This window comes from Cotesia glomerata, linkage group LG2 (assembly GCF_020080835.1).
Source record: "Cotesia glomerata isolate CgM1 linkage group LG2, MPM_Cglom_v2.3, whole genome shotgun sequence".
Classification (NCBI taxonomy): domain Eukaryota; kingdom Metazoa; phylum Arthropoda; class Insecta; order Hymenoptera; family Braconidae; genus Cotesia; species Cotesia glomerata.
The window spans coordinates 9469219-9495718 of record NC_058159.1 but is presented as its reverse complement, the minus strand read 5'-3'; the positions used below and the strand labels follow the sequence as shown (position 1 = coordinate 9495718).

General features: G+C 28.3%; 5 protein-coding genes across 6 annotated transcripts; 4 read left to right on the top strand and 1 right to left on the bottom strand.

Moving 5' to 3' along the window:
- The first annotated feature begins 256 nt into the window (after positions 1-256).
- Positions 257-2246, top strand: LOC123258711 (ubiquitin carboxyl-terminal hydrolase isozyme L5). The gene is made up of 6 exons (XM_044718886.1): positions 257-535; positions 734-797; positions 896-1001; positions 1070-1257; positions 1503-1700; positions 1787-2246. The coding sequence occupies exons 1-6, from the start codon at positions 460-462 to the stop codon at positions 2088-2090; spliced, it is 936 nt and encodes a 311-aa protein (XP_044574821.1). The 5' UTR covers positions 257-459; the 3' UTR covers positions 2091-2246.
- LOC123258710 (uncharacterized protein MAL13P1.304-like) lies at positions 2165-8256 on the bottom strand. Its single transcript, XM_044718885.1, has 6 exons — positions 6836-8256; positions 3688-6754; positions 3416-3604; positions 3156-3346; positions 2491-3086; positions 2165-2394 (listed from the first exon to the last, which is right to left on the bottom strand). The coding sequence occupies exons 1-6, from the start codon at positions 8185-8187 to the stop codon at positions 2243-2245; spliced, it is 5547 nt and encodes a 1848-aa protein (XP_044574820.1). The 5' UTR covers positions 8188-8256; the 3' UTR covers positions 2165-2242.
- A 2981-nt stretch (positions 8257-11237) lies between these two features.
- Positions 11238-13100, top strand: LOC123259282 (alpha-1,3/1,6-mannosyltransferase ALG2). Its single transcript, XM_044719645.1, has 2 exons — positions 11238-11441; positions 11538-13100. The coding sequence occupies exon 2, from the start codon at positions 11575-11577 to the stop codon at positions 12808-12810; it is 1236 nt and encodes a 411-aa protein (XP_044575580.1). The 5' UTR covers positions 11238-11441; positions 11538-11574; the 3' UTR covers positions 12811-13100.
- A 1979-nt stretch (positions 13101-15079) lies between these two features.
- On the top strand, positions 15080-21482 carry LOC123275489 (poly [ADP-ribose] polymerase tankyrase-2-like). The gene is made up of 3 exons (XM_044743641.1): positions 15080-15250; positions 16375-18035; positions 19804-21482. Exons 2-3 carry the CDS (start codon positions 16395-16397, stop codon positions 21433-21435), a joined length of 3273 nt encoding a protein of 1090 aa, XP_044599576.1. The 5' UTR covers positions 15080-15250; positions 16375-16394; the 3' UTR covers positions 21436-21482.
- A 2404-nt stretch (positions 21483-23886) lies between these two features.
- LOC123259889 lies at positions 23887-26451 on the top strand. Of its 2 annotated transcripts, none has more exons than XM_044720665.1 (4): positions 23887-24038; positions 24101-24231; positions 24349-24553; positions 26173-26451. In XM_044720665.1, the coding sequence occupies exons 2-4, from the start codon at positions 24134-24136 to the stop codon at positions 26425-26427; spliced, it is 558 nt and encodes a 185-aa protein (XP_044576600.1). In that variant the 5' UTR covers positions 23887-24038; positions 24101-24133; the 3' UTR covers positions 26428-26451. The 2 variants fall into 2 exon arrangements, with proteins under 2 accessions (XP_044576600.1, XP_044576601.1); XM_044720666.1 differs by having other exon boundaries at positions 26012-26423.
- The last annotated feature ends 49 nt before the right edge of the window (positions 26452-26500 follow it).

The following is a 26500-nucleotide window of genomic DNA, read 5'->3' as shown; positions in this document are numbered from 1 at the left end:
TTTTTATTTTCTTTTTTCACCTATAACTAAATTTAATTGATGTAAATCTAATGTATAAAGCCGATTGGCGTTTGAATAAATAAATGAATAAATAAATAAATTTAGTTATTATAAAAATTTATTTTAAAATTAAAAAAATTCTGATTTATTACATTGTATTATTAAATAATCGATATGTGTAAATGTAAAGTCGATATCAGTCTTGCGATTTTCTTTCAACCTTAGAATAGTCGATTGTTTTTTTCGAATGTTATAACTTAGATTTAAACCAATCTATGTGACAACGTTTTGTGTGTATGTAAGTGTTGTGGAAAACAAATCATAATTATAATTAAATTTGATGGTTATGCCAAGCTGAGTTCAGTAGACTTTGTGTATTTGTTTTATACTTAAATTTGTATTTAAATAATATTTGTAGTTCATAATATTTAAATTTTATACACCTATAAATTGAAAATAATGGCGTCGTCTACAGGATATTGGTGTGTCATTGAAAGCGATCCGGGTGTTTTTACAGAACTAATCCGAGAATTTGGTAATTAGAAATTTTAACTAGATAGTAAATTAATAATTTTTTTCATCTATTATACTATTTAATTATTAATTGGTTTATTGGTACTATATCAAAAATACAGTTAGAATAATTCAAATATAACCTAAAAAATGTATCTACTATTTTTAAATTTTCCTTTGTCACGGTTCAATATAAAAATATTAATTTGTGTATTTTTAGGAGCAAAAGGAACTCAAGTCGAAGAACTATGGAGTTTGGATGAAGATCAATTCGAGCCGCTCAAGTAATATTTTTACTGAAAATATTTTTTTATCAGTAATGATTGAAAAAATCATAAAATGCTTAACTAATGATAAATAATTTATTTTTTTCATAATCTAGACCTGTTCATGGCTTGATATTTTTATTCAAATGGGTTCAAGGTGAAGAACCAGCAGGACCTATTGTCAAAGATAACAGATTAGATAAAATATTTTTTGCTAAACAGGTAAATCAATAGATAAAATATTATGAACAATCGAATTATATATCTAATAATTTTTTATTTTTTACAAGGTGATAGGCAATGTTTGTGCTACGCAAGCTATTCTAAGTATATTATTAAACTGCAAACATCCTGATGTATCAATTGGACAGAATTTAGAAGAATTCAAAAACTTCTGTCAAAGTTTTGATCCTACAATTCGAGGACTTACTTTGAGCAATTCTGATGTAATCAGAGATGCTCATAATATGTTTGCAAGGTATCATAATGTCATATTTTTATTTTTCATAGTATCTTTAATATATTAGCTGTTTTAAGTAAATTAAAAAAAAAAAGTAGAGCAAAATGTTTATCGAATCGCTCAATTTTATTACAAAAATAAATGTAAATATTTCAACTTTAATCTAAACTTTGCATGTACCAGTAACATTGTAAATTATGAGATTTTGTTTCTTATTCATAAAAAATTTATCTGCTAAATTTCTATATTTATTTAAATTCCAGGCAAACATTTTTCGAATACGACCAAAAGCAAGAGAATAATGACTACGATGTTTTTCATTATGTGAGCTATGTTCCTATTGACGGAAGATTATATGAATTAGATGGTCTCAAAGAAGGTCCTATAGATTTAGGTCCTTGTCCTACCGGAGATGAATGGGTTCAAGCTGCTAAACCTATCATTCAAAAAAGAATCAATAAGTAAGTTAACATTTTTTAATAGTTCAAAAGCAATCACCAATCCAACATATTTATATTAATAATTTAAAATATATTTTAATTTTCAGATACAATGAAGGAGAAATTCGCTTTAATTTGATGGCGATTGTTTCTGATCGAAAAATGCTTTATGAGAGACAAAAAATGAACACTTGTGATCCAGCAGAAGTTGCACGACTAGAATCGCTGATTGAAGATGAAGTCAACAAGTCTAAAAGATATAAGATTGAAAATGCGCGACGTAAACATAATTATCTTCCTTTAATTGTCGAATTGTTAAAAGTACTTGCAAAAGAAGGTAAACTTGTACCTCTTTATCAGAAAGCTAAAGAACGAGCAATTGAAAAACGATCAAAGAAGAGTAATGTTTGATTTCATAAGTGACTCAAAATTTAACAAGCATTTAATTATTATGTAATAAACAAATTAAATTATCCAAGCTCCAATTTTATAGTATCAATCTTTTATTTAAAATATATTATCAATAAATTTTTCTTATTTACATTAAAATAAAGCTGTAAAAATCAATCTGATGAGAGTTCTGAGTCATTTCCATTACAATAATCATCGATAATTTCTAATTTTCCATCTTTATAAGCTAATCGTGGCAAGTGATAGTCGTATTTAGCTTCTGTTATTTCAGGAATTTTGTTTTCATACATCCACTCAATACATTCTGTAACAAAAAAAAAAGATAATTCATAATTATTTATGATGATAATGACATAAAATTAATTTATTTGATTTAATTATTATTAATCTGAAAGTTTACCTAGTAAATTTTTTTCTTTATCTTTGATCGGTACTCTACTAAGTAATATAGTAAATATTTTTCTTAGACATTCCGATGTTACATAATTATCAAAATGTTCGGCAGCAACTGACCAATCAATCTGATCTCTACTAGAAATACCTTTGACATATAAATACTCAATCAACATAATCTTTAAATCACTAGAAAAAATAGGCTTGGAATTGAATAGTTGCAAATGAAGCTGATGAAACCAAAATTTCTTTAACTTGAGTTTGGGAAGCTTTAGTCTTTTTTCCATTTCGACCCATATACAATGTGGAATTCTGGCGTATCTTAGCTCCTCAACGTCTTCAGTTAAAGATAAATCCATAAACTCTTTTATAAACTTATCGGCTCTTAATATGTCCCATTCATTATATTTCTTTCTTTCCCCAGTAAATGTATTTTGTCCATTTTTTAGTGTATTGTAACGCTCTAATATTATTGACTCCGGTCGTTTCAACAATTTTGACAGTTTATTTAATTTTTTTTCAACATCTGGTTCATCTTCATCATTCATATAATTCATAATCATTCTATCTTCTTTAATCAAAAACTGATGGATATTTGGCTTCCTATAACAAATAAAAATAATGATGTTGATAATTTCATACTAGTATTAGATATTCAAAAGTTAAACTTACTGTTTTATTTTTTTTCTTTCTGCGTATAAATATCTAAAACGTCTGTAGACTTTATTCAAGAGTCTATTTGGTAGATCTCTAGCCAAAAATTGCAAGAGTTTAGTTCTATCTTTCATGTAACCGATTAATGATTTAATAGGATTATATTTTTGTAACAGTAGTGTTACACAACTTGGATCTAACTTATGAACCTAATAAAAATGAAAATTTTATTAGTGCTGAAAAACAAAATTTAAATTAGTGATTTAATTATTTTTTACCTCACAAAAACGATCCCAATTTCTTTGCAGAATTTTATTTTCTTCTGCTGTAAATTGTCCTGTTTGCAGTTCTGCATATTTACGAAATTCAGCCTTAAGTTTTGGAGTAATTGGATCCGCCGTATTTCTTTCAAGTTGATGTTGTTTTGGAACCTTGTGTTCAAGTTTTACTTTTAAAAACATTAGTTTCTGAAAATAAAAAAAAAAGGTATTAATATAAAAAATCATAAAAAATGAAATCTTTGACATAAAGACCAATTTATTCAACATACTTTCATTAATTTTTTTTTGCTTCCATCAATCTCATCCGGGTTCGTAGATTCTGAATCGTTTGATTTTTCACTCATTCGGCAAAATGATGGATCAGAAGAATCAGAGTCATGATTATCATTAGCGTCAGATATTTCAAACTCAGATTCTATTAATTTATTGTCATTACTCGATGTTGGGACATTTGAACTCTTTGAGTTATTATGCACTTTTAGTTTACTAGGTGATTTTTCAGTACAGCATTTCTCTGTCGACGAACTTACTAAATTTCCATCAATGTCCGATTGATACGTATCGTTAAGATATTCTTTCATTCTTTCACTTATTTTAATTTTTTTTCCTACAAAGCTCGTATCTTGCAATCTACATTCCGTCGTTTCTTCAGCAGGCTGGTCGACTTCCATATTTTCTTGAATTTCATTACAAGGTTGTTTCCCAAACTCAACACTTAGTTCTTTTTCACAAGGACTAGATTCATGTAAAAGTCCCCGTGAAATAGGGCTGAATACTTCTTCCTTCTCGAATTCCAAATTTGTTTTTGTTAAACTATTTAAATTAGTTATATTTTCCTCATTATTCTCTCTATTCTTGTCATTCGATTTCCCATCTAATGACTCTGTTTTTGTATTAACTACGTCATTAGTTATTAATTTTTCAGATAAATGATCATCTATATTCATTATTGACAAATTAGTCAATTGATTATAACTTCTTTGATTTTCCTCATCACTGAAAAATTTTGTGGTAACACTTTCATTCACCTCTGCTATCATGTCATTTGAATTCAAACTTTGATTATCTTTGAAAGAGCTTTGATCATTTTCATTAAATGAACCGTCAAAATTCATCGCCCAAACATAATTTTCAGGATTTTTTTCAGATATCCCTCCGTTCTCTTGATTATTAGAATCTTGAGGTTTTAAGCTGTTTATGCGTCGTAATCTAATAACTGGAAGTTTCTTATCTTTATTTATACTATTTACATTATTTACACAGTCTCCTTTGCCATCTTGACTATTTTCTTTATTAGTAGATTTTTTTAAAAGCCTGGAACTTCTTCTTCCTTCAATATTGCTGTATGATTTTTTAGTACGTTTTACCTTAGGTTTATTCACTTTCTTTCGTAAATTATCATCTAAACTATCTCCCGTATCTTCATTATAGTTGATTGATCCATTACTTCTCAACCGTTTTCTTCTAGTCCTATACCTAGTTTCTTTAGTGCATTTGTCTTCATTTTCAACTACTGAATTGCTACTTTGTGCACTATGAGATTTATTTTGTATTTTAAAAAATTTCTTTCGCTCAGCATTTTTCTTGATCACTTTTTTAATATGTCTACTTTTAACTTCAATACCCAAATCACTTTCATCCGACATATCACTCAAAGAACCACCCGAAGTTGAACGATCAATCAATGGATCTACTGTTATCATATAATCTTGATTTTTTCTACTACGAGAATTAGTTTCCGGCGGTCTCAGTAAATCAGCTAACTTATCGTTAATTGATTGATCAATATCATTGAAATTTAATAGATCACTTGTTTCATAATTGAATTTTGCTTCTTCCATACTATTATTTGGTATCACTTCACACATGCGTTCATATTCACTGTCAGAACGAATTGATCTTTGCTGGAAATTATGAGAAGGATTAAGAAATTTTTCATTGCACAATTTGTCATATTCGTCATCAGAATTAAGTCCTTCTAGACTTAAAGGTGTTAAATCACCGATTGAATTCTTATTTAATCTTTTTACAGGAGTAATGAAGACATGATCACTCTTTTCAGAACCACCGTGATTACTTTTTTCTGGTGTAATTGGTATTGCAAAAAGATTTTCACTTGATACTTCATCAATAAATTTATTTAAATCTTTTTCTGTGTCTAAACAATCAGTATTATCAAGAACAGTTATAGAATTATTATCCATGAAGTTAAGTAGCGCTGGCAGAATATCTTCGTTTTGTAAATCATCAGACTTGTTAATAAAAGATTCTTGTTCTGAATTATAAGCATTGTCAACAGCTGCTGGTATTGAAACACTATTCTCACTTTGAACATTATCGATGAAATCGTTTATAACAATTTCTTCTTCAATAATAATTTCTTGATCTGAACTGCCAACATCATTACCAGGTGTCATTTCATGATTTTCTTCTGGGGTCATTGATGTTGAAACCTTATGTTCATACTGTAAATCACAAAAAATAGGCCTTTCTTCTATAGTAAATTCTTCTTCAATAATAAATTCTTGATCTGAATTATCAAAATCTTCAACAGCAGTTTCTTCTACATTGTTCTCCTGAGCTATTGGTATTGAAATTGTGCTATCAACAGCAGTTTCACAAGTTTTTTCTAAAATTATTGATGCAGGAACCACCATTTCATCGTTTGTAGTACTCATGGGTTTACTATTATTTATAACTAATTGTTGATTATTAACATTCTCTTGATCTGAATTATCATCATTGTCACCAGTAGTCTCATAATTTTCTTCTATAGTCATTGATTTAGAGACCATATTATTCTTCTTTCTATCACAAATGGGATCATTATCGATGGTAAATTCTTCTTCAATAACAGTTTCTTGATCTGAATTATCGAAATTAGTTTCTTCTACATTTTTCTCGTGAACCGTTGACATTGAAATTGTGCTATCAATAGCAGTTTTAAAGTTTTTCTCTAGAATCATTGATGCAGTCACTACATTTTCATCTTTTAAATCACTTATGGGTTTATTATTATTTGTAACCAATTGTTTTTCAGTAACAGTCTCCTGGTCTGAATTATCAACATTTTTCTCTACAGTCATTGGTATAGAGGCCATATTATTCTTCTTTAAATCACAAATGGGTTCATTATTATTTATAGTCAATTTTTTTTCAATATCAGTTTGTAGATCTGAATTATCAACATTGTTAATATTGCTGTCGCCGGCAGTTTTATAATTTTCTTCTACAGTCATTGGTATAGGGATTATATTATTCGTCTTTTTATCACAAATAGGATTATTATCGATGGTAAATTCTTCTTCGATGACAGTCTCACCATCCGAGTTATCAAAATCTTCAACAGCAGTTTCTTCTAAATTTGTCTTTTGAGTCAGTGGAATTGAAAATGTGTTATCAACAGTAGTTTTATCATTTTCCTCTAAATCCATTTGTGCAAGGACCATACTTTCTTCCTTTAAATCATTCATGGGTTTATTATTATTTATAATCAATTTTTTTTTAATATCAGTCTTTTGTTCTGAACGATTAATATTTTTACCAGCAGTTTCATAATTTTCCTTTACAGCCATTGGTATAGATACTATATTGTTCCCCTTTGAATCACAATTGGGCTTATTATCAATTATAAATTTTTCTTTAATATTAGTCTTGTGATCTAAAGTATGAGCAGTATCATTGTCTCTGAGCAGTATGTTTGTCTCTTTTAAATTACAAATGGGTTTATTATTATTTATAGTAAATTTTTCTTTGATAACAGTTTCTTTATCCAAACTACCAGGACTATCAACAACCATTGGTTCATTATTCTCCTCTGAATTAATCGATGTTAGAATCATATTTTCATTTCTTACATCACACACGGGCTGATCATCAATAAAAAATTCTTCTTCAATAATAAATTCTTGATCTGAGTTGTTAAAATTCTCCACAGTAGTTGTTTCGTTAATTTTCTCTTGAACTGGCGTTGAAATTTTATTCTTATCTCGTGTTTGTTCAATATACCTTTGAATATCTTCAATATTTTCAGAATGATTGCTAGTATTTAAAATTGATTCATCACAAGTTTCATGAATCATTGATGTTGATAAAATGTTTCCATTTTGCATTTTATTACAATCTTTATCAATATCAATTTCTTTTTCGACATTATTACTAGACTTTTTTAAACTTATACTATCATTTAAATTATAAAGACTATCATCAACAATCCTTTGATTATCTTTTTCTAGAATCATTTGTTCAGAAAAAATATTTTCATTTTCAACGTTACTAATCAACTTACCTACGGTTTTTATTTCTTTACTTTCATTGTCAAAATTACTTGCAACAACTGTATGATGATTAACATCAGCACCTTGTTTCAGAGATTCATTGGTTGTCAAGTTTCGTTTGTTAATATTTCTACTCCTACGTTTTTTAGAATAACCAAGCCTCCTTGGATTTGTCTTACCGTTGACATTTTTAAAATTTTTTGTAGCTGATATTTTTGTCGGCGACGATTTAAAGCATGACGATACGTTAAAGTCAACTGGCTTCAACTCTGTACACGTTAATCTCTCATTATTAACATCCTGTGCTGGTAAATTTCCAACATTATCCAACGTCTTTAAGTTATTATAACAATTGACATTAAATAATTCACTTGAATCACTATTTATTTCAAGCTCTTCTCTGATTAAATTAGTCAAAGTATCAGAAAGATTAAACTCTTGAGTCAAGTTATAATAAGTTGACTTGTTTTTCAATATTTTTTCTGCATTCATTCTGAACAATTTTATCAACAACAACTGTTCACTTTAAATTTACAAAATATTTAACAGTTTTAAAAAATTTTTTTCAACGTAAATAATTATTACTTTGAAATTGACATTGATAATAATAATTTATTAATAAATGTGGGTATGTAATAAATTTTTAAAAAATATTACACATAAAATTCTAAAACTTAAGTAATAGACAATAAACACACGTGCTTTCCTCTTACTTATAAACAAATCTAGTTGGTTATGTCAAAGTTGCGCAAGCGCGTAAACTTGAAAACTGGCGGTAATTTTATTTTATTTAAATTTAGATTTTTGGTAGATATTTTTTAAAATATTGTTATTCATAAATCTTTAACACTTAAAAAAAATTATTATTTATAATTTTACGGTTTAATTTAATTTAAAAAATATCTTTGATTTTCAGATTTTAAATTCAACGTATTTATTGTCTTTTTTCAATATTTTGAAAAATTCTGGCAAGACTTGGAAGGTATAGAAATTTTCGAGAAATCCAAGAGAATTTTAAAAAATTGTAACGTTTCTGGAATATTACAGAACGTTTTTTAATGATTATGAAATTAACAGATACAAATGACCATTTTTATGACTTTTTTTTTTGTTTCAAATAATAACTACTATATATTAAATTTTTTAAAAATTCCCAGGAGAAATTAAAAAAAAAAAAAACCGTGAATGCAATTCTTAAAATAATTTTTTAATACTAATTTATTTTTTATATGAAATCAAAAAGTGGACAAGTGTCAGCTAATTTCAGTATCATATTTTTTAATATTAATTTATATTAAACTAGCTGTTACCCACCCGCTCCGCTGGGTACTTTATAGAATTGTATTTTTTGAGATCTAGACTTGAAATTCAATTGGAGTATTGTTCTGACTTGCACAGATTCAAAATTCTATCGGATTGGCCTGTACCTTTTATCCATGTCATAATTCTAGCGAATATCCATTGTAACTTTCAATGTGCAATTACTATAACATTCCCGTGGCTTTCTCCAAAAAAGAATAATCATTTTTGGATTTACGATTTTAATTTTTGATTTTACGAAATCTCTTAAAATGAATAGCCAAATTTCTTTTCCACATCTCAAGTGTTTAGAAAATGTTTTCATTTTAATCTGTTACATTCCCGCGATCCCGTAATAAGAACAATTCATTGGTTATGTGATCAGCAAAAATAAAATGTATGCAAAATACTTAGTCCGTTGACTATATAGCTACATGTAAAGTTAAATTTTAGAAACCTTACAATGACTTTTTCGCCGCTGCCAAAGAGACGATTGTGGTAAAAAAATATAATTATTAAAAAAGGAAAATATTTTAATCCGTTGACCTTGGAGGCCATCCCTGTAATTACCTGTTTCTCTTAAGATTCTATCAAATTTTATATCTCTAGGAAATATATTTGAAGAATATGAATTTTTTGACAACTATCACTGCCGCACTCTTATGTGAGAGAGAAATTTCGTAAGATCCTATTCGAGATGATTTTTACATTAAAAATAAAATATTCCAATAAAACTTCGATTCCATAGAAACTATTGTTTTGAAAAGAAAGATTTTCATTGTTAACGCCTCCACAGTCCCTTTGGGGTTGGAATTTGATAAAATTCATTCTTAGCTGAACTTGGCATGATACATGAAGACTCCCACCAAATTTGAAGTCTGTCGAAGTTACAGTTTGGAAATTAAAATTTTAGATTTTAACACCCACCCCCGCAATTCCTATCGGAAGTAAACTTCATTGAAATCCATTTTGAGATGATCTCTACAGGAGAAATAAAATATTTCTACCAAATTTAGAGTTTTCAGAAGCTATATTTTGGAAATGAACATTTTTTATTGTCAACACCCACTCCCGCGATCCTTATTGGAGGTGATTCGTTGTAAAATCCGTTCTTAGATCATTTCTATATCACATATAGAAGACTCCCATCAAATTTGAAGTCTATAGGAGCTATAGCTTTGAAATTAAAAATTTTAATTGTAAATACCCACCCCCGCAAACCCCTGTGGGGTGAGCTATCGCAAAATTCGTTCCTATATTATTTCTACATCTCTTACAGAAAATTCCTACCCAGTTTGGAGTCTATTAGAGCTATAGTTTGAAAACGGGAATTTTTTATTGTTAACGCCTCCGCAATCCTCTTTGGGGTAGGATATCGTAAAATTCGTTCATAAATTATTTTTACATCACGTACAGAAATTTCCTATAAAATTTGGAATCTGTAGGAGCTATAGCTTGAAAATTACAAATTTTCATTGTTAATACCCACCCCCGCAACCCTCTGTGGGGTGGGATATCATAAAATTCGTTCATAAATTATTTTTACATTACTTATAAAAAATTCCTCCCAAATTTGGAGTCTATAGGAGCTATAGCTTGAAAATTAAAAATTTTCATTGTTAATGACCACCCCCGCAACCCTCTGTGGGGTGTAATATCGTAAAGTTCGTTCATAGATTATTTCTAGATCTCTTACAGAAGATTCTTACTAAATTTGGAGTCGATAGGAGCTATAGTTTAAAAATGGAAATTTTTGATTGTTAACGCCCCCGCAACCCCCTTTGTGGGTGGAATTTCGTTAAATCCGTTCTTAGCTGACTTCTACTCGGTAAAAAGAATATTCCTACAAAATTTCAAGTTTCTAGGTCTTCTGGTTCCAGAGATATCGTGATGAGTGACTATATACGTGGAAATCTCATTTATATATAGATTAATATTAATATTAATTTCTTAACATGACCTAATAATAATAATGGTCAAATGTTCTGATACTGAAATTAGCTGACATCTAACAATTCTTCAAATTTTTATAAGAAATCAATTATTATATTAAAAATATTTGTAAAAATTTGTATCTAGATGTCTAATTAAACAATTCTATAATTTTATTCCTAAATAAAAATACTTTAAAACATCTTTGAAATTTACTTGCGCTTAGGTATTTAATTTTCTTTATTTCTCCGTGATTTGAGCTCTAAAGCGCTGTAAGTTGAAACAGATAAATTGAAAAAGAACCTTTTATCAGTAAAAATAGGTATATACAGTCCATCTAGCGGCTACAATTTTATGGCACTCGCGCTGTAACTGACTGTTTTATTTACATTGATAAAAAAAAAAAACATTGTGCTGGCACTTGGCACGTGGCTCAATCAAGACAGTAGCCATTAAGAAAAATAGAGTAAATAAATGTTGTGATGCATGAATATTATCAAAGAAAATAACCTAAAGTAAAATTTTAATGTTTTGTTAAAAATTAAAAATACAGTTGAAATTTTTTCATCACAAAATAGAAATTATATTTAATATTTTATTTTTAATTACAGGCTAAGAATTTCATTTTGAATTACACTCCGTCAAAAAATGGTTAAGGTGACATTCTTACACCCTGATCTAGGAATTGGTGGTGCTGAAAGGTTAATTGTTGATGCCGCACTGGCATTGAAGGGATTCGGCCACGACGTCAACATTGTCACAACACATCATGATCCGAAACGCAGTTTTGCAGAAACAAACAATGGAACTTTGCCGGTGACAGTGGTTGGTAATTGGATACCACGTCATATTTTTGGAAAATTTTATGCAGTGTTTGCTTATATACGGATGATTTACGCGGCACTGGCCATTTATTTTATGTCAGATCGTCCTGACATTATAGTTTGTGATCTTGTATCTGCTTGTATTCCATTTCTACGTATGGCCTCCGACTATGTCATATTTTATTGTCATCACCCAGATCAATTACTAACTCAACCTGGAGGTTGGCTTAAATCACTTTATCGCATTCCATTAAATTACTTAGAAGAAAAAACAACTGGTCAAGCAAATAAGATTTTTGTTAACAGTAACTACACTTTAAAAGTATTTAAACAAACATTTAAAAGTTTGGATATAACTCCAGAGATTCTGTATCCGTCAATTCACACCGATTTTTTTGACGCTGCTACACCTCAGCCACTGAAGAATATTTTCACTGATAAATTGAGCAATTTACCGGCTGATCGTTTTATAATATTATCGATCAATCGTTATGAGCGTAAGAAAAATATATTGTTAGCCATAGACGCACTTGCTACCTGCATTGAAAAATTAAAAGGTACTGAAAACTTTAGTAATAATATTTATTTAATAATTGCTGGTGGTTATGATGAACGCGTCAATGAAAATGTTACTTATTATCAAGAACTTTATGATTATGCAACTAAATTGAATATTATTGATCGAGTGATATTTTTGAAATCACCTAAGGATAGCGAAAAAATTTCGTTGTTAAATAATTGTGATGTGTTAATTTACACACCGGAAAATGAACATTTTGGAATTGTACCTTTAGAAGCTATGTATTTACGTAAACCAGTTATTGCACATAACTCTGGTGGTCCAATGGAAACTATCGTCAATGGTGTGACTGGCTATTTGGTTGATGGACCGAATATTGTTGAGGGATTTGCCAATAAAATAGCTGATTTAATCAAAGATAGTGAAATGAGAAAAAGATTTGGTAATGCTGGTAGACAGAGAGTTATCGAATCATTTAGTTTTACAGCATTTGGAGTACAATTGGATCAAGTTGTTAATGATTTAACAAAGAGAAATTAATAATGAAATTTATGAACAATATACGATATTATTCTTTACCAATGACCACTGTTTTAATAATTATAAAGTTGCTTGGTGACCTAAATATTTTTATAGAAAATTTCGATTTGATTTTGAATAATTCGTACATCAAATATTGATAACTTCATCACTCAACGGATAGAATTTTTTTTTTTTTAACGACACTCTTTAAGAGAATAAACTCAGAACATTAGATATTGTATTTTATCATTGTAACATTTTTCATGTTTTCTATAAATTTTTGATAAATGAAGCTAAAGATTGTATTAGTAAGGCTGTTATTAAGTTTTTAAATTTGTTTAATTAATTTTTTTTTATTTTTAAATAACTTGGCTGAAATGCTTAAGCAAATATTTAATCATTTTATAGATTAAAATTTTTTATTGAACATGGATCAAGTAGTATATGAAAATATTAATTAAACTAATTATAATATAATAATATTATTAAATGCTAAAAATCTTTATTTTTCTAAATAAATAAAAAAGCTAATTGTTGGTTTATATTACAGGAAAAATTTTAAGTACTTTTACTATTGGATATGATAACTGAGCTGAGTATAAATATTGTCGATTTAATATAAAAAGCACTTTTTAATAAATATATTATAAAATTTTTGTTAAATATGTCGACACTTCTTCAATTGATCCCGCCTAAAAATTCTTCAGATGTCTACGACGTGGCGGTGCATTCGTATCTAGTAGATACTCGTATAAAAAATTATAAAATTAAATTCTATTCTATATTTTGAAATATTCCTATTCCACATGCTAGTATGATATATTATCAATAATATTTAGTGTTCTCTTCAGTCAAATAATACGCGTGGCTCACATTTTTTGGGTATGGAGATGATAGCCGGTAAGGTAAAAGACCCAATACCGGAACGATTTGACAATTATTATTTTATATTTTATCTCGTACTCAACCAAATTAAACAAAATTTTCTTTATTAGAAACCTCAATCTTTTTTTTACATAATAAAATATGAATGAAACTTTAAATTATATTGGAAAGATTGAAAAAAAATGTTAGTGATGTCAATAGTCTTAGATTTCTGACTTATCAAGGTCTCTTAATGGTTTTGCCAAGAAATCACTCGATGATCTTAAGCTCATAGAAACCTAACAGAAATACTTTTCACTAAAATTTTTTTTTTATGTATTAATACAAACTAGAATTAAAATTTGCGCGCGCAAGCGCGCGCCTTAGCTATAGACTTTGCATATATTTTCATGCATATGATATATTCGACCAATCACATCACGAATAGTTTGGTTTCACATACATTTCATCTCAATTTTATTATGGGAAAATACTAAGAATTCGATGCAATTAATTAATAATACAAAAAAGACCCTATTGTTATTTAAAATTTACTGTTCGTCTATTGGTACACCCGAAATGAGCTAATACCCAGTATCGGAACAGTCAGCCATATTGATATTATTTATTGACATTTAAATATATATTTACGATATACTGTGTTGATTGTTTACATCAAGCACAACAACAAAAGTTTTTGTGAAATAACATTTAATACAGAAAGTAATTTTATTATAAAAATTGCTTCAAATATTCGTAAATTTTAACTTGAAGAACAAAAGCAAATTTCTGTTTTTAAATTTTCTTTTTTACATAAGTGTCGTCAAGTATAACCTCGAATCGTTTATTTTTTTTTTTATTTTTAGTAAAAATTTATTTGATTTTTTAATATTAAATAATTATTGTTAGTTTCACTATGCATACATGTCATTTGAGTTCTGAATTAACTGCTTAATTTTTTATAGGTAGTAGTAGGATGCCGAAAGTTAAGTCGAAGATAACATTTTATAAATTAGTTTTATAAATTCAGAAAAATTCACATAAAGTATTATGATTTGTTAATTAATTATTTAATTAATTCAGGTTACGAAAAGCGGACTCTTTAGATTAAAAAAATTAGTTTTATTTATCGTTCTGGTATTGGGTCAACCATATTCCGGTATTGGGACTAGGCATATTTAAGGTGTTCCGATACTGGGTCTTTTAGACTTTTTCAAAAAACATGTTTTTTTTAATATTAAATTCGACAAAATTGATAAATTTAATTATTTTCGTATAACTACATGTTTATTCTATATGATTGAATTAATTATTATTACTAATGAACCATTTCTTTCTTATTTATACTTCCCGTGGAGTGTATACTATTTTTTTGCTCGACGAAGGCAGGAAGCGGCACTTTCGTTTAGCGCAGTGGGCCGAAAGTTGACGCTTTCTGCCCGTCGAGCAAAAAAATTATTTTCATTTTAAATGCTCACAGGGTTGTAAAAATTAAATCTTCCATGATAACTTTGTATTCTGTACTTGCAAAAGGATTCAGTGATACTTGAAGGTCAAAACATCCAATATAGATATTGAATATTTATTTTATTGAGTAAGTATAATTTTTTTTTTTCTGTTAAACATGATCTATTCATTGATAAGTAATTCAAGGCAAAAAATACCATTATTAATTTTGAACCTTTATATTATCGTATTTGATCATATTCGGTTTATAAAGCTAAATAAAATTTATCAGTTGACAGTTAATAGTGTAGTCGCATAGTTTTTAAACAAGGTCGATTGATTCTGATTCTTATTGAGATTAATTGATTTTGTTATTTTGACATTTTCATTGATAATTACCATCTAATTCTTAAAAAAAAAAAAAAAAAAAAAAAAAAAATCTTTTATTAATAATATCAATAACGAAAGGTGTTATCTTGAAGGAAAATTTTTATTTATAAACCATTTACTGCTTATAATTAATTTTTTTAATGACCGTATTTCTTTTTTGATTTTTGTTACAAAATTAATGATCAATATAATTAAAAAATAAGAAAACATTTTTTTTGGCCTATTCATATTATGAGATGGATTTTTTTTTTTCAGTTAAATTTAGAATGATTAGAAAATTCTTGTCAAATCTGAATTTGTATCCTATCAAGGTTTAATAGGATTTTCAACAATAGTTGAAACTAATTTTCGAATTAGTTTTCAACAGCCTAGAATGAAATTTTATGGATTAAGAATTTAATATACAAGTACTTATTCATGAATATAGACAAGACGGTAATTTATTTCAGTTCATTTTCATTATCATGTTGATTGATAATTGAGAACAACTATAATTTGTCTTGAGTTTTATTTTTGACTAGTGTCGCGTTGTATTACAGGTCTATCAAGCTAGTATGGGCTCGTCCATCATGCATTGATTTATTATACAAGTAACAAAATTTATTTGTGGTGCTAAATTTGTTGCTTTTTTGTTGTCAATTAGTTGCTGCATTTAGAATATTGTTGCTTGTTTATAGATTCTTAGAAATCAATAATAATATCCGTCCAAGATGGGTCTTGCCGCTGCTAGCTTGATGACGCTTTGTATTACCGTATTTGATGCAGAAGAAGTTGATAATAATTTATTCAAAGTTGCGTGAAAATCAATTGCAATTGCAAAATTTGCAAACTCTATAAGTTTAATCTTATAAGTCAATTAAGAGTAATTTCTTTCAATTTCAGATAAATAATTGTAACTCATCATGTTGAACTTTGATGGGATCAATCATGAGATCATCGAAAAACTTATATCATCTGGAGTGGATATCAACAGTCCAGGCACATATAATGGAAATGACAGTTATACAATTTTGCACGCAGCTATCGACAATAATTGTGAAATAAAGTCGATAAAATTAATTCTTGGCAAAAATCCAAATGTCAATGCATTGATGCAAAATTATGGTCCTATTGATGATGATAAAGATGAGGATGATAGTGATGATGACGATGATGAGGGTGATGATGATGATGATGATGATGATGAAATGGATGGTAAAAGTTCAAAAGTTAAGAAAATAGGAAATTCATTTCGAAATTATTCACCACTACATATTGCCGTAACTAAAAATCGCTTAAATATCGTTGAACTTCTACTTGCTAATGGTGCTGATGTCAATATTCAAGTAGATAATTGTCACTCTGTTCTTAACACGGCTATCAAGACAGAAAACATTGGATTAATAAAGATCTTACTAGAAGCAGGGGCTGATGTAAATCATATCAGTTTTTTCAAAGTCGAATCTAAAAGGCAGACTTATTATTTAGACAATACACCGATACCAGCAAAACTAAGAGGTTTTGCCCCGCTTCATGTTGCTACAAAGTGTAATAATTTAGAGGTAGTGAAACTTTTAATAAACAAAGGTTCTAATCCTAATGTTGAGGCTAAAAATAATTCATCCGCGCTTTTTATGGCTGTTTTGAGTGAAAATTGTGAAATAGTTGAATATTTATTGGAGCATGGAGCCGATGTAAATCGTAAAGAATTTAGGGGTTTCTACAGAGGGTACCCAGCTTTACATTTTGCGATTCAAAATAATTCTCTTGACATAGTAAAACTTTTAATAAGCTACGGTGCTGAGACTAATGATAATGCTCAAGCAGTACATGAGGCGATTGAACAGAATAATCTTGAACTTGCCAAGTTCTTGATAAAAGTTGGTTTTGATATCAATGTTCCCGACAATGATGATGGAGAGTCAAGAACAGTTCCATTGAATACAGCGCTTGATGGAACAGATTTAGATATGATCGAGTTCTTACTGATTAACGGTGCTGATATGAATTGTCCAGTGACTCCAGATGAAGATATTTTCCATCTCTTTTGGTATTGTGATAAGTATGATCTTCTTAGAGAACATATAGTAAGAGTAAAAGTTCTGAAGAGTCATACCGGTGATCTTGAAAATGTAGACTTAAGTTCTAGTGAAGTAGAACTACCCTACGATAAGAATGATGAAGAAGATTCACGAAAGTTTAATGAATGGTTGGAATCATTCGAAGTAAAATGTGAAGAAGAAATTCTAGTAATGCAAGGAGAAATGATTGGTACAAGTCGTGTTTCATACTATGAGCTTCTGAAGAAAAATATCTATCAACTAGGAATGTATGCAAAAAATCCGAGTATAGCTACAGTATTGTCTGGTGATGAAGTAGAAGAAACTTTCCCAATTTATGGGGCTATAATTAAAAATTGTTTTGAAAAAGGTGTACTAAGGAAAGAATTATTAGAACATGTCGAAAAACACTTTTCTGATATTTTGTCTAAACTACCCCATTCTGTTGTAATCGAAATATTTTCCTATTTGAAGAATGACGATTTAAAGCATTTCATAAAATATTTGAACATAAATTAATAGAAAGTTTCAAAGTTCCAAAATCAATTAAATCTTTTTTAATTTTTTTATACAAATGCACGTTTTGAATAAATTTATTTTTTTGAAATATTTTACCATAAACTACACATTTATCAAAGAATAAATAAATATTTATATTTTAATACTGGATTTATTAAATAAATTTACTGTATTGTATGAAAGAAAACATAAATTTTATTAGTAACATCTCCTTTGTCCACTCATCATTATTTCTTTTAATGTTTTGTGTTCAATAATGTTTGGCTTATATTGATTGAAAAAATATTTATGAACTTGTGATCTAAAATAACGTCATTGAATACTTTAGAAAATGATTACCTTGGTATAAAAAAAACTTCGAATAAAATAAGTTTACCGACATGATATATATATATATATATATATATATATATATATATATGTATATTATTATTATGAAAAAAAAAATAACAAAAATATAAATACACCTTTATAACTTTCTATTGATTGTTTTGTCACTAGAAAATTGCAAACCACGTTTTATTGCACGACTCATGGTGCGAAGCACTTTACGATCGAAAATTTTTTTTCGCCTCATTTCGACAACTATTTGTATTATTATACTCTTGGTAGTTCATGAAATAAAGATATTTTGCATACTATTGTCAAGATAATTTAATGGAAATTAATTCCATACTTTTAAAAAATTTATCAAGTGGAACAGAAACGGAAAAAAAACGTTAAAATAGTTTAAAAAATTTCCTATCCGTGATCCGTGATGTATGAAACCCTGAAAAAATTGTAACTTGCGAAAAAATCCATTGATTGAGTCAAATTTTTTTTGAAAAATTCGTTGAAAGAATTGTAGGTCACCGAATGGCTAGGTAACTTAGAGTCGTTAATAAAATTAAAAGAAAAGCCAAAGGACTGTATATCTGTATATATTGAGTACTACAGTTATTCCATTAAAGGAGCGTGCGCATTATCATATTCAGCTGTTTGATACTTTTTTCACATTCGCTTTATTTTATTATTATTTCATAACTAAATGAGCATTATGAGTCGTGCACTTTTGGATTTTCCAAATTTTATTTTAATCACTTATTACTAATAACTGTGATATCACAGTAATTTTTTTCATATTGACCAATTTTAATTAATCTTTAATTTTTAGACTTTGATTTTTTTTAAACGAAAAAATAAATATCTTTTTTGACGTCCATGGTGAGGTCGTGTACTTAGATCTCCAAGAAACGGAATTTAAATATCTGGAGTTTTATTGGCTAAAAAAATACGTGCTGCTTGGATTTGTTTAGACGCGAAATGTAAACATTGGAAGGTCTGTCATACGTCATAATACTTAACATCAGTGACGACACAACAAACACATGACACCGGGTATAATCACGACAGGTTATTGTTTTAAAAAATAAAGGTAATTATCTTTCTATTTGAATATATTGAGTTAATTAAATTGAGTAATTCCTTTTATTCTCCATGTTTTAAAAGATTTTACTTAAATATTTCGTTACAACTTTATGTTCAACGCATATATGAAAGGTTTCAGTAACATTTTACAAGACGTCGGTTATTTTTGGTTTTATTTCTGACTAACGATTCCTTTGATTGTTTTGTCTGTATTAACTCATTTTTTTGAGCACAAAAATAAGTTGAAAATAATTTATTAAAAACTATAAAAATCGATTACAATTGGAGATTTTATAAGTCAATTAAAAGTTTGTAATTTATTTAAATTTCAGATAAATAATTGTAACTCAACATGTTGAACTTTGATGGTATCAATCATGAGATCATTGAAAAACTTATATCATCTGGTGTGGATATCAACAGTCCAGGCACTTATAATAAAAATAACAGTTACACAATTCTGCATGCAGCCATCGACAATAATTGTGAAATAAAATCGATAAAATTAATTCTTGGCAAAAATCCAAATGTCAATGCACTGATGCAAAAGTATGGTCCTATTGATGATGATAAAGATGGGGATGATAGTGATGATGATGATGATGATAATGATAATGATAATGAAATGGATGGTAAATGGATAGGAAATTCATTTCGAAATTATTCACCACTCCATATTGCCGTAACTAAAAATCGCTTAGATATCGTCGAACTTCTATTTGCTAATGATGCTGATGTCAATATTCAAGTAGATAATTGTCACTCTGTTCTTAACACGGCTATCAAGACAGAAAACATTGGATTAATAAAGCTCTTACTAGAAGCAGGGGCTGATGTAAATCATATCAGTTTTTTCAAAGTTGAACCTAAAAAGCAGACTTACTATTTAGACAATACACCGATACCAGTAAAACTAAGAGGTTTTGCCCCTCTTCATGTTGCTACAAAGCGTAATAATCTAGAGGCAGTGAAACTTTTGATAAACGAAGGGGCCGATCCTAATATTGAGGCTAAAAATAATCCATTTGCTCTTCTTATGGCTGTTTGTGATAGAAATTATGAAATAGTTGAATTTTTATTGGAACATGGGGCTGATGTAAATCGTAAAAATTCTTTTGGTTACTACATAGGATATCCACCTTTAAATTTTGCAATTCAACGAAATCGACTTGACATAGTAAAACTTTTGATAAGCTACGGTGCTGAGACTAAAGATAATGGTGAAGCAATATACATTGCAATTGAAAAGAAAAATTTTAAAATTGCCAAGTTCTTGATGAAACTTGGATTTGATGTTAATGTTCCCGATAGATATGGAAACTCAGGGCCAGTTCCGTTGAATTTAGCTCTTGAAGGATTTTATTTTGAAATCATCGAGTTGCTGCTTATTAATGGTGCCGATTTAAATCCTCCACTGACTCCAGATGAAAGTATTGCTCATATATTTTATTACGGTGAGCTAAATAAAATTCTTAAGGAACATATAATCAAAGTACGAGTTCTCAAGAGACATACCGGTAAACTTGAAATTGTTGATTTAAGTGCAAGTGAAGTTGAAATTCCCCACGATGAGTGGGAAGAAGAAGAAATTCAAAAAGCTGAAGTATGGTTGGAATCATACGAATTACAGTGTGAAGAAGAAATTCAAAAAATGCAAAGAGAAATGATTGGTACAAGTCGTCTTTCGTACTATGAGTTCCTAAAGAAAAATATATATCAACTAGAAACGTATGTAAAAAATGCGAGTATAGCTACAGTATTATCCGGCGATGGAATAAAAAAAGCTTTTCCAATTTATAGTGCTATACTTAAAAATTGTTTTGAAAAAGGTGTTCTAAGGAAAGAATTATTAGAACAAGTCGAAAAACACCTTTCTGATATTTTATCTAAACTACCTCATTCTGTTGTAATCGAAATATTTTCTTATTTGAAGAATGATGATCTAAAGCGATTCATAAAATATTTAAAAATGAATTGATAAGTTACAGACATTACAAAATCACTTAAATTTTTTTATTTATTAATTTACATGTACATTTAAAAAAATTTTATATTTTGAGATAATTTATTATAAATTATACATTTGTTACAGTAATAAAATAAATTTAGTTAAAGTTAATAAAATAAATATTCTTATTTTGAAACAGAACATATTAAATAAATCAATTTTATTTTATAAAAGAATGTTAAAATTTCATTTGGAGTATTTTTTTTGCCTCAAATATAAAATAAAACATCTGTAATTTTGAGAGGAAATACATTACTAGATTCACCACGTCACAAGAGAAAAATTATAATGAGTGTTCCTAGATACACGATATTCACTATAGTGAACGAATATGCTAATGATAAAAACTTTTTTTAATAGTAGTTATACTACATTTATAATTTTGTATTAAATTATTAAATGTACTCAGTCAAATTATAATCGAGCAAATTATTACACTTAAATCTTATTATTTGATTAATTAATTTATTTATTTGTTTCACTATATATTAAAGCAAAAGCTGAATGGTAAAAATGCATAACAGTTTTATAATCACATTACTATGATATTTATTTATTTAAATTTGATTTAATAAATTTAAAAGAACAAAAATCACTAAATAAATTGCATTCCATTGTTTAGAATTTTAATGTTCAAACCAAGAAGATATTTACTATTTTTGAGATCATTTGAGTTAAATTTATATAATTTGATATAGATTTTAATAAATAACAATTAATGTATTTATTTGTTTATGTATGCATGCTCAATGTCAATTATTAATTTCACGATTTAAAAAATACTCGAACGCTTTATTTATATTATTGTTAAATAAATAAATAAATAAATTTTTTTAATTAAATAATCAAATACTTGAGGGCTTAGAATAAGTTCGACTAGTATTTATAAATTAAAGTAAAAGTGATGATTTTATTTTACTAATGGTTTCTTTATAAAGAAGTACAGATGAAACAGAATACAGGTATTCAAAAAAACAATTATTGACGAGTTGAATAATTATCAGCCGCTTTTATTTTTTGATTTTATTTAGTGATGGTTTAAATTTTTTTATCCATCCATTAATTTTAATCAAATTTTACTCATTATTAATAGCCAATTTATTTTGATGTTCCAAAAAAAAAAATTTTACTTGTTTCACCACGTTGTCTCTTCTCCTATATTATAAAATAGATGAAAGTCTTGAAGTTAGTCAAAGGTCGAAACTCGCAAAAAACGGGCCACGATTCATTATTGGTTAAAATTTAGGCGCGCGCGTAACGCGCTATTCGAATTTCTAGTAAAATTCAAATTTACAAACTCTCGAAATGAAAAATTGACAATCGATATCTGACAGTCGATGTTTGTTTCTAAAACTGAATGAGTTTTCGTTTTTTTTTCTTATTTCTCTCGCTCTTCTTGCGCTAGTTTAATTCAATGCGGCGAGAGTGCAGCACTTGTCGGTCAAAGTTGCGAATAAAACTGAGTAGATGTCACGAAGTATAGATACAAGGAGTCCGAACGGTATAGGATTTTTCACATTATTTATGTACACAAATAATAGACCCAGATCATAGTTCTCTTTTTTGCCACTGGCTGCGCGAGTATTTCGGAGGTACCGATACTATTATTATTATTACACGTAAATACGGGCTGGCTAACCTGGCTCGTCAATGTAAAAAAATAAATTAAATTAAATATAAAATATTAATTTATTTTATTTGAATTATTTTTATAAAAAAATGGGAAAGTGTTGTGCCGTTGATGGTTGTCTTAGTGGCCGAAAGGCAAGTGAGCATTTAGGAAAAGTGGCTTTATTCAAAGCACCAAAAGTGAGTAACCTCAAAATAATATTAAAAATTTTATGTCAATAAATAATTGATTATTACATTAGTGTAGTTTTTAAATAATAATATTTAAAAAATGTTATATTTTTATTTTTTTTTGTGTAGTATACAAGTAATTATTTTAGTTTAATATTTTTTTCTAAAAGGATATTGAAATGCTCAGCAAATGGAGCTCTGCTCTTGGCAAAGAATTAAAAAATACCAATTTTATTTGCGAATTACATTTTAATCCAAACGATGTTATTAAAAGTAATCAAGAGGTTCTAAAAGATGGGAGTATATATTTTATGAATACGAAAAGTTCATTTGAAGAAGAATGCAATACCAAAATCCAATGTGATTACCAATGAAAATAATTACAGCTTATTATCAGATGATGTTCGTTCAAATACCTCTGGTATAATTAACGATGATATAACTGTCGACTGTAGTCTAAATTCTATTGAGTCTATTGAGTCAATAATCGTAAATGAAATTGTAAACGAAGTAATTGAGCCTGACAATAAAAATTCTACAAGCACAAATTTTTCTATTGGTACAAATATTTTGATTAATAGTGATAATTTGGTGATCATAAATGAGCCCGAAAAGTTTCGTTTCATTCCATAGAAAAAATTTTAGAAGTTCAGCCACTACGTAAAAATTGGAGTTGGACTGTCATTAAAGATTCATATATTTCATTATCATAAATAAATTTAAAATTGGAATTAGTTTGTCACGTAAAAATTCATAAAGATCTAAAAGTTACGGTAAGAAGCTTAACTGCGAACAATTATTTGAATGGTATCAAAAAGTTATTCTTACGTTACAGATCGTGAATGCCAAAACGAATATCCTTATTGATATGGATGTAAATATTTCGTCAATTGATTGTGTTTGGCAGTTATTAAGTTCTTTAGAAAACACCTTTTTCTGTAGTGGAACTGGATACGATGACAAAAAGTAACCATAAATTTAGATACATTAATTTATAATAACTACTGCTATTATTACTTAGTAATTAAAATCTCAAATACCGTGTTTAACATGTAATTGAATCTTAATATTTTATTTGTATAGATGTTCAGTCACTTGTACAGGTATATTATTGCCGGAGGAAAGATATAAAAGAAAAGTTGTGGAGTACAGATGCATTACTTGTCGAAAATTGAGACGTTTGATCCAAAAACGTAAGACGGAAACAACAAATAATGAAGCTCGATGGATGAGTTTTAAGCATCGCTATATTTTACAACACAGAAAGCTCAATCGAGTTGTTCACACGGTAAAGTTTTGTTTTTATCTAATTCCAAATTAACATCTTGCAATTAAAAAATATTAATTGCTAATAATTCACATGCAATAAGGCTTTTCAAACACTGTGAATTTGAAAATGCGTAATGAATTTATGAATGTGCTTGAAGTTTAAAACTTTATATACAACAGTTGTTGAAAAATTAGACATTTTTTTATATTCTTGTGAAGTCTCTGCAACTTCAAAATAGTTATGAATTGAAAATAATCCTTTTCAGTCACGTATACTCAAAAAGATATCACTGTTCTTGTAAGTCCCAAATATAATTCAAACATAAATCGGAGTAGACACTTCGTTCAATGTATGGCTTTCGAACCTCGCAAACGTTTTTAAATTACAAAAATTAATTTCCGGGTCACTCTATCAACTTATAATTTACTTTGTTTATTTCTGGTAAATGTTTAAATTCTCTTATAAAAAAATTGTACTCTTGCCGGACTTTGGAACGATAAAGTATACCACTTTCCGTTAAATTGTCACTTTAATTTTTTGTGGAATGTATTAGAAATCTACAGAGGCTGTAACTTTAATTTTATGTAGTTGAAATAATCGAAAATAATTTTTCTGTACTTAATATTTAGTACTTTTGGAGTCTTATATACTGTATAAAAAATAAGTATAGTTAATAACGAAATATGATTAATTTTGTTGAACATCAACGTTTGATGCTGGTATAATCATTTCAAATTGTTTGCATGTATTTTCTCAAAATTTTTGAATATTTCTTTTTTAGAATAAAAATTTAAAGCAACAATTATTAGATTTAAAAAATCAATGCGCTGAAATAAAAGAGGAAGTTTTATCTGAAAAAATTGCTGATTTACCTGCTTTACAGCAAGAAACTGTTAAAAATTGTTTATTGGCTGCAAAAGCTAAGAGTGCTAAACAACGCCGGTATTCCGTTGAGTGGGTGTATGAATGCCTGTTAATGAGCATTAAAAGTAGTGCTCTGTATGAACACATTAGAAAAAAAAATATCCTCCCTTTACCATGTAAGGATACTTTGATGAGATATATACAAAAACTCGATAGCGCTTTTGGGTTTCCCAAGGCGATTTTTGACACACTAAAACTCAAAGGTTCACGTATGGAAGTCTATCAAAAAAGGGGTACTTTAGTACACAATTTTTACTGCTGAGTAGTTAACTAACAATTTCCAGTACACTTTTACTAATACTAATTCATAAGAAATAACAAAAACATTATTGATATTTGATGAGTAAATGTTGCTATAAAAATTAACTCGCTTCTGTAATTAATGTGCTATAAGGATGAAAGATTAACTCGCTATTAATTAATTTTTTGTTGACAGCTTTATTTTATAACTTATACTCTTTTACTATTAGTTTCAACTTTATTAGAAGTGGGTACGCTTTTTATCTGTTTTAATTTTTTCAAGTTAATTAAACATAACAACATATTTTGTAGGTATATTGTCAGTCGACGAAATAGCACTTAGCGAAGGCATTGCATTAAACCGTAAAACATTACAACTGGAAGGTTTTGTAGACCTTGGGGAATACACGCCTGACCATTTAAGATACACTAGAGCTGACCATGCGTTGGTTTTTATGTTTCAACCCTTTCAGGGCAAGTGGGTGCAAGTTGTTGGCCAATTTTTAAGTAAAGATTCAGTGACTAGTGAAATTCTTCAGAAACTACTTTTAGAATGTACAATTCTGCTTGAGAAAGCTGGTTTTATGTGGACGGAATTGTATCAGATGCAGCACAATGGAATCGCGGTGTATGGAAATTGCTCGGCATACAAGATGGCAACTATAGTTGTGAGCACCCATATAATTTTTCAAGACGTCTATGGTTTTCAGATTTCCCTCATTTATTGAAAAATTTTAGAAATAAAATTATGGAGCAGTCTGCCTTCTGGGTAATATTTAAAAATTGTTGGTTTTAAAAAAT

Bases quoted from the DNA above. Each gene is read 5' to 3' on its own strand.
- LOC123259889 (XM_044720665.1), top strand. From the start codon at position 24,134: ATGGATGTAAATATTTCGTCAATTGATTGTGTTTGGCAGTTATTAAGT. The intron at 24,232-24,348 runs GTAACCATAAAT...TTATTTGTATAG, and splicing joins ACTGGATACGATGACAAAAA to ATGTTCAGTCACTTGTACAG. The intron at 24,554-26,172 runs GTAAAGTTTTGT...CAACCCTTTCAG, and splicing joins TCAATCGAGTTGTTCACACG to GGCAAGTGGGTGCAAGTTGT.
- LOC123275489 (XM_044743641.1), top strand. From the start codon at position 16,395: ATGTTGAACTTTGATGGGATCAATCATGAGATCATCGAAAAACTTATA. The intron at 18,036-19,803 runs TTGAACATAAAT...AAATAATTGTAA, and splicing joins TAAAGCATTTCATAAAATAT to CTCAACATGTTGAACTTTGA.
- LOC123258711 (XM_044718886.1), top strand. From the start codon at position 460: ATGGCGTCGTCTACAGGATATTGGTGTGTCATTGAAAGCGATCCGGGT. The intron at 1,258-1,502 runs GTATCATAATGT...TTTAAATTCCAG, and splicing joins GCTCATAATATGTTTGCAAG to GCAAACATTTTTCGAATACG. The intron at 1,701-1,786 runs GTAAGTTAACAT...TTTAATTTTCAG, and splicing joins ATTCAAAAAAGAATCAATAA to ATACAATGAAGGAGAAATTC.
- LOC123259282 (XM_044719645.1), top strand. From the start codon at position 11,575: ATGGTTAAGGTGACATTCTTACACCCTGATCTAGGAATTGGTGGTGCT.
- LOC123258710 (XM_044718885.1), bottom strand. From the start codon at position 8,187: ATGAATGCAGAAAAAATATTGAAAAACAAGTCAACTTATTATAACTTG. The intron at 6,755-6,835 runs TGATAAAACTAC...TGTTGAAGATTT, and splicing joins CAAATGGATTTAGAGGAAAA to TGATAACTCGGATGGTGAGA. The intron at 3,087-3,155 runs GTAAGTTTAACT...TATTTGTTATAG, and splicing joins GAAAGAAAAAAAATAAAACA to GAAGCCAAATATCCATCAGT.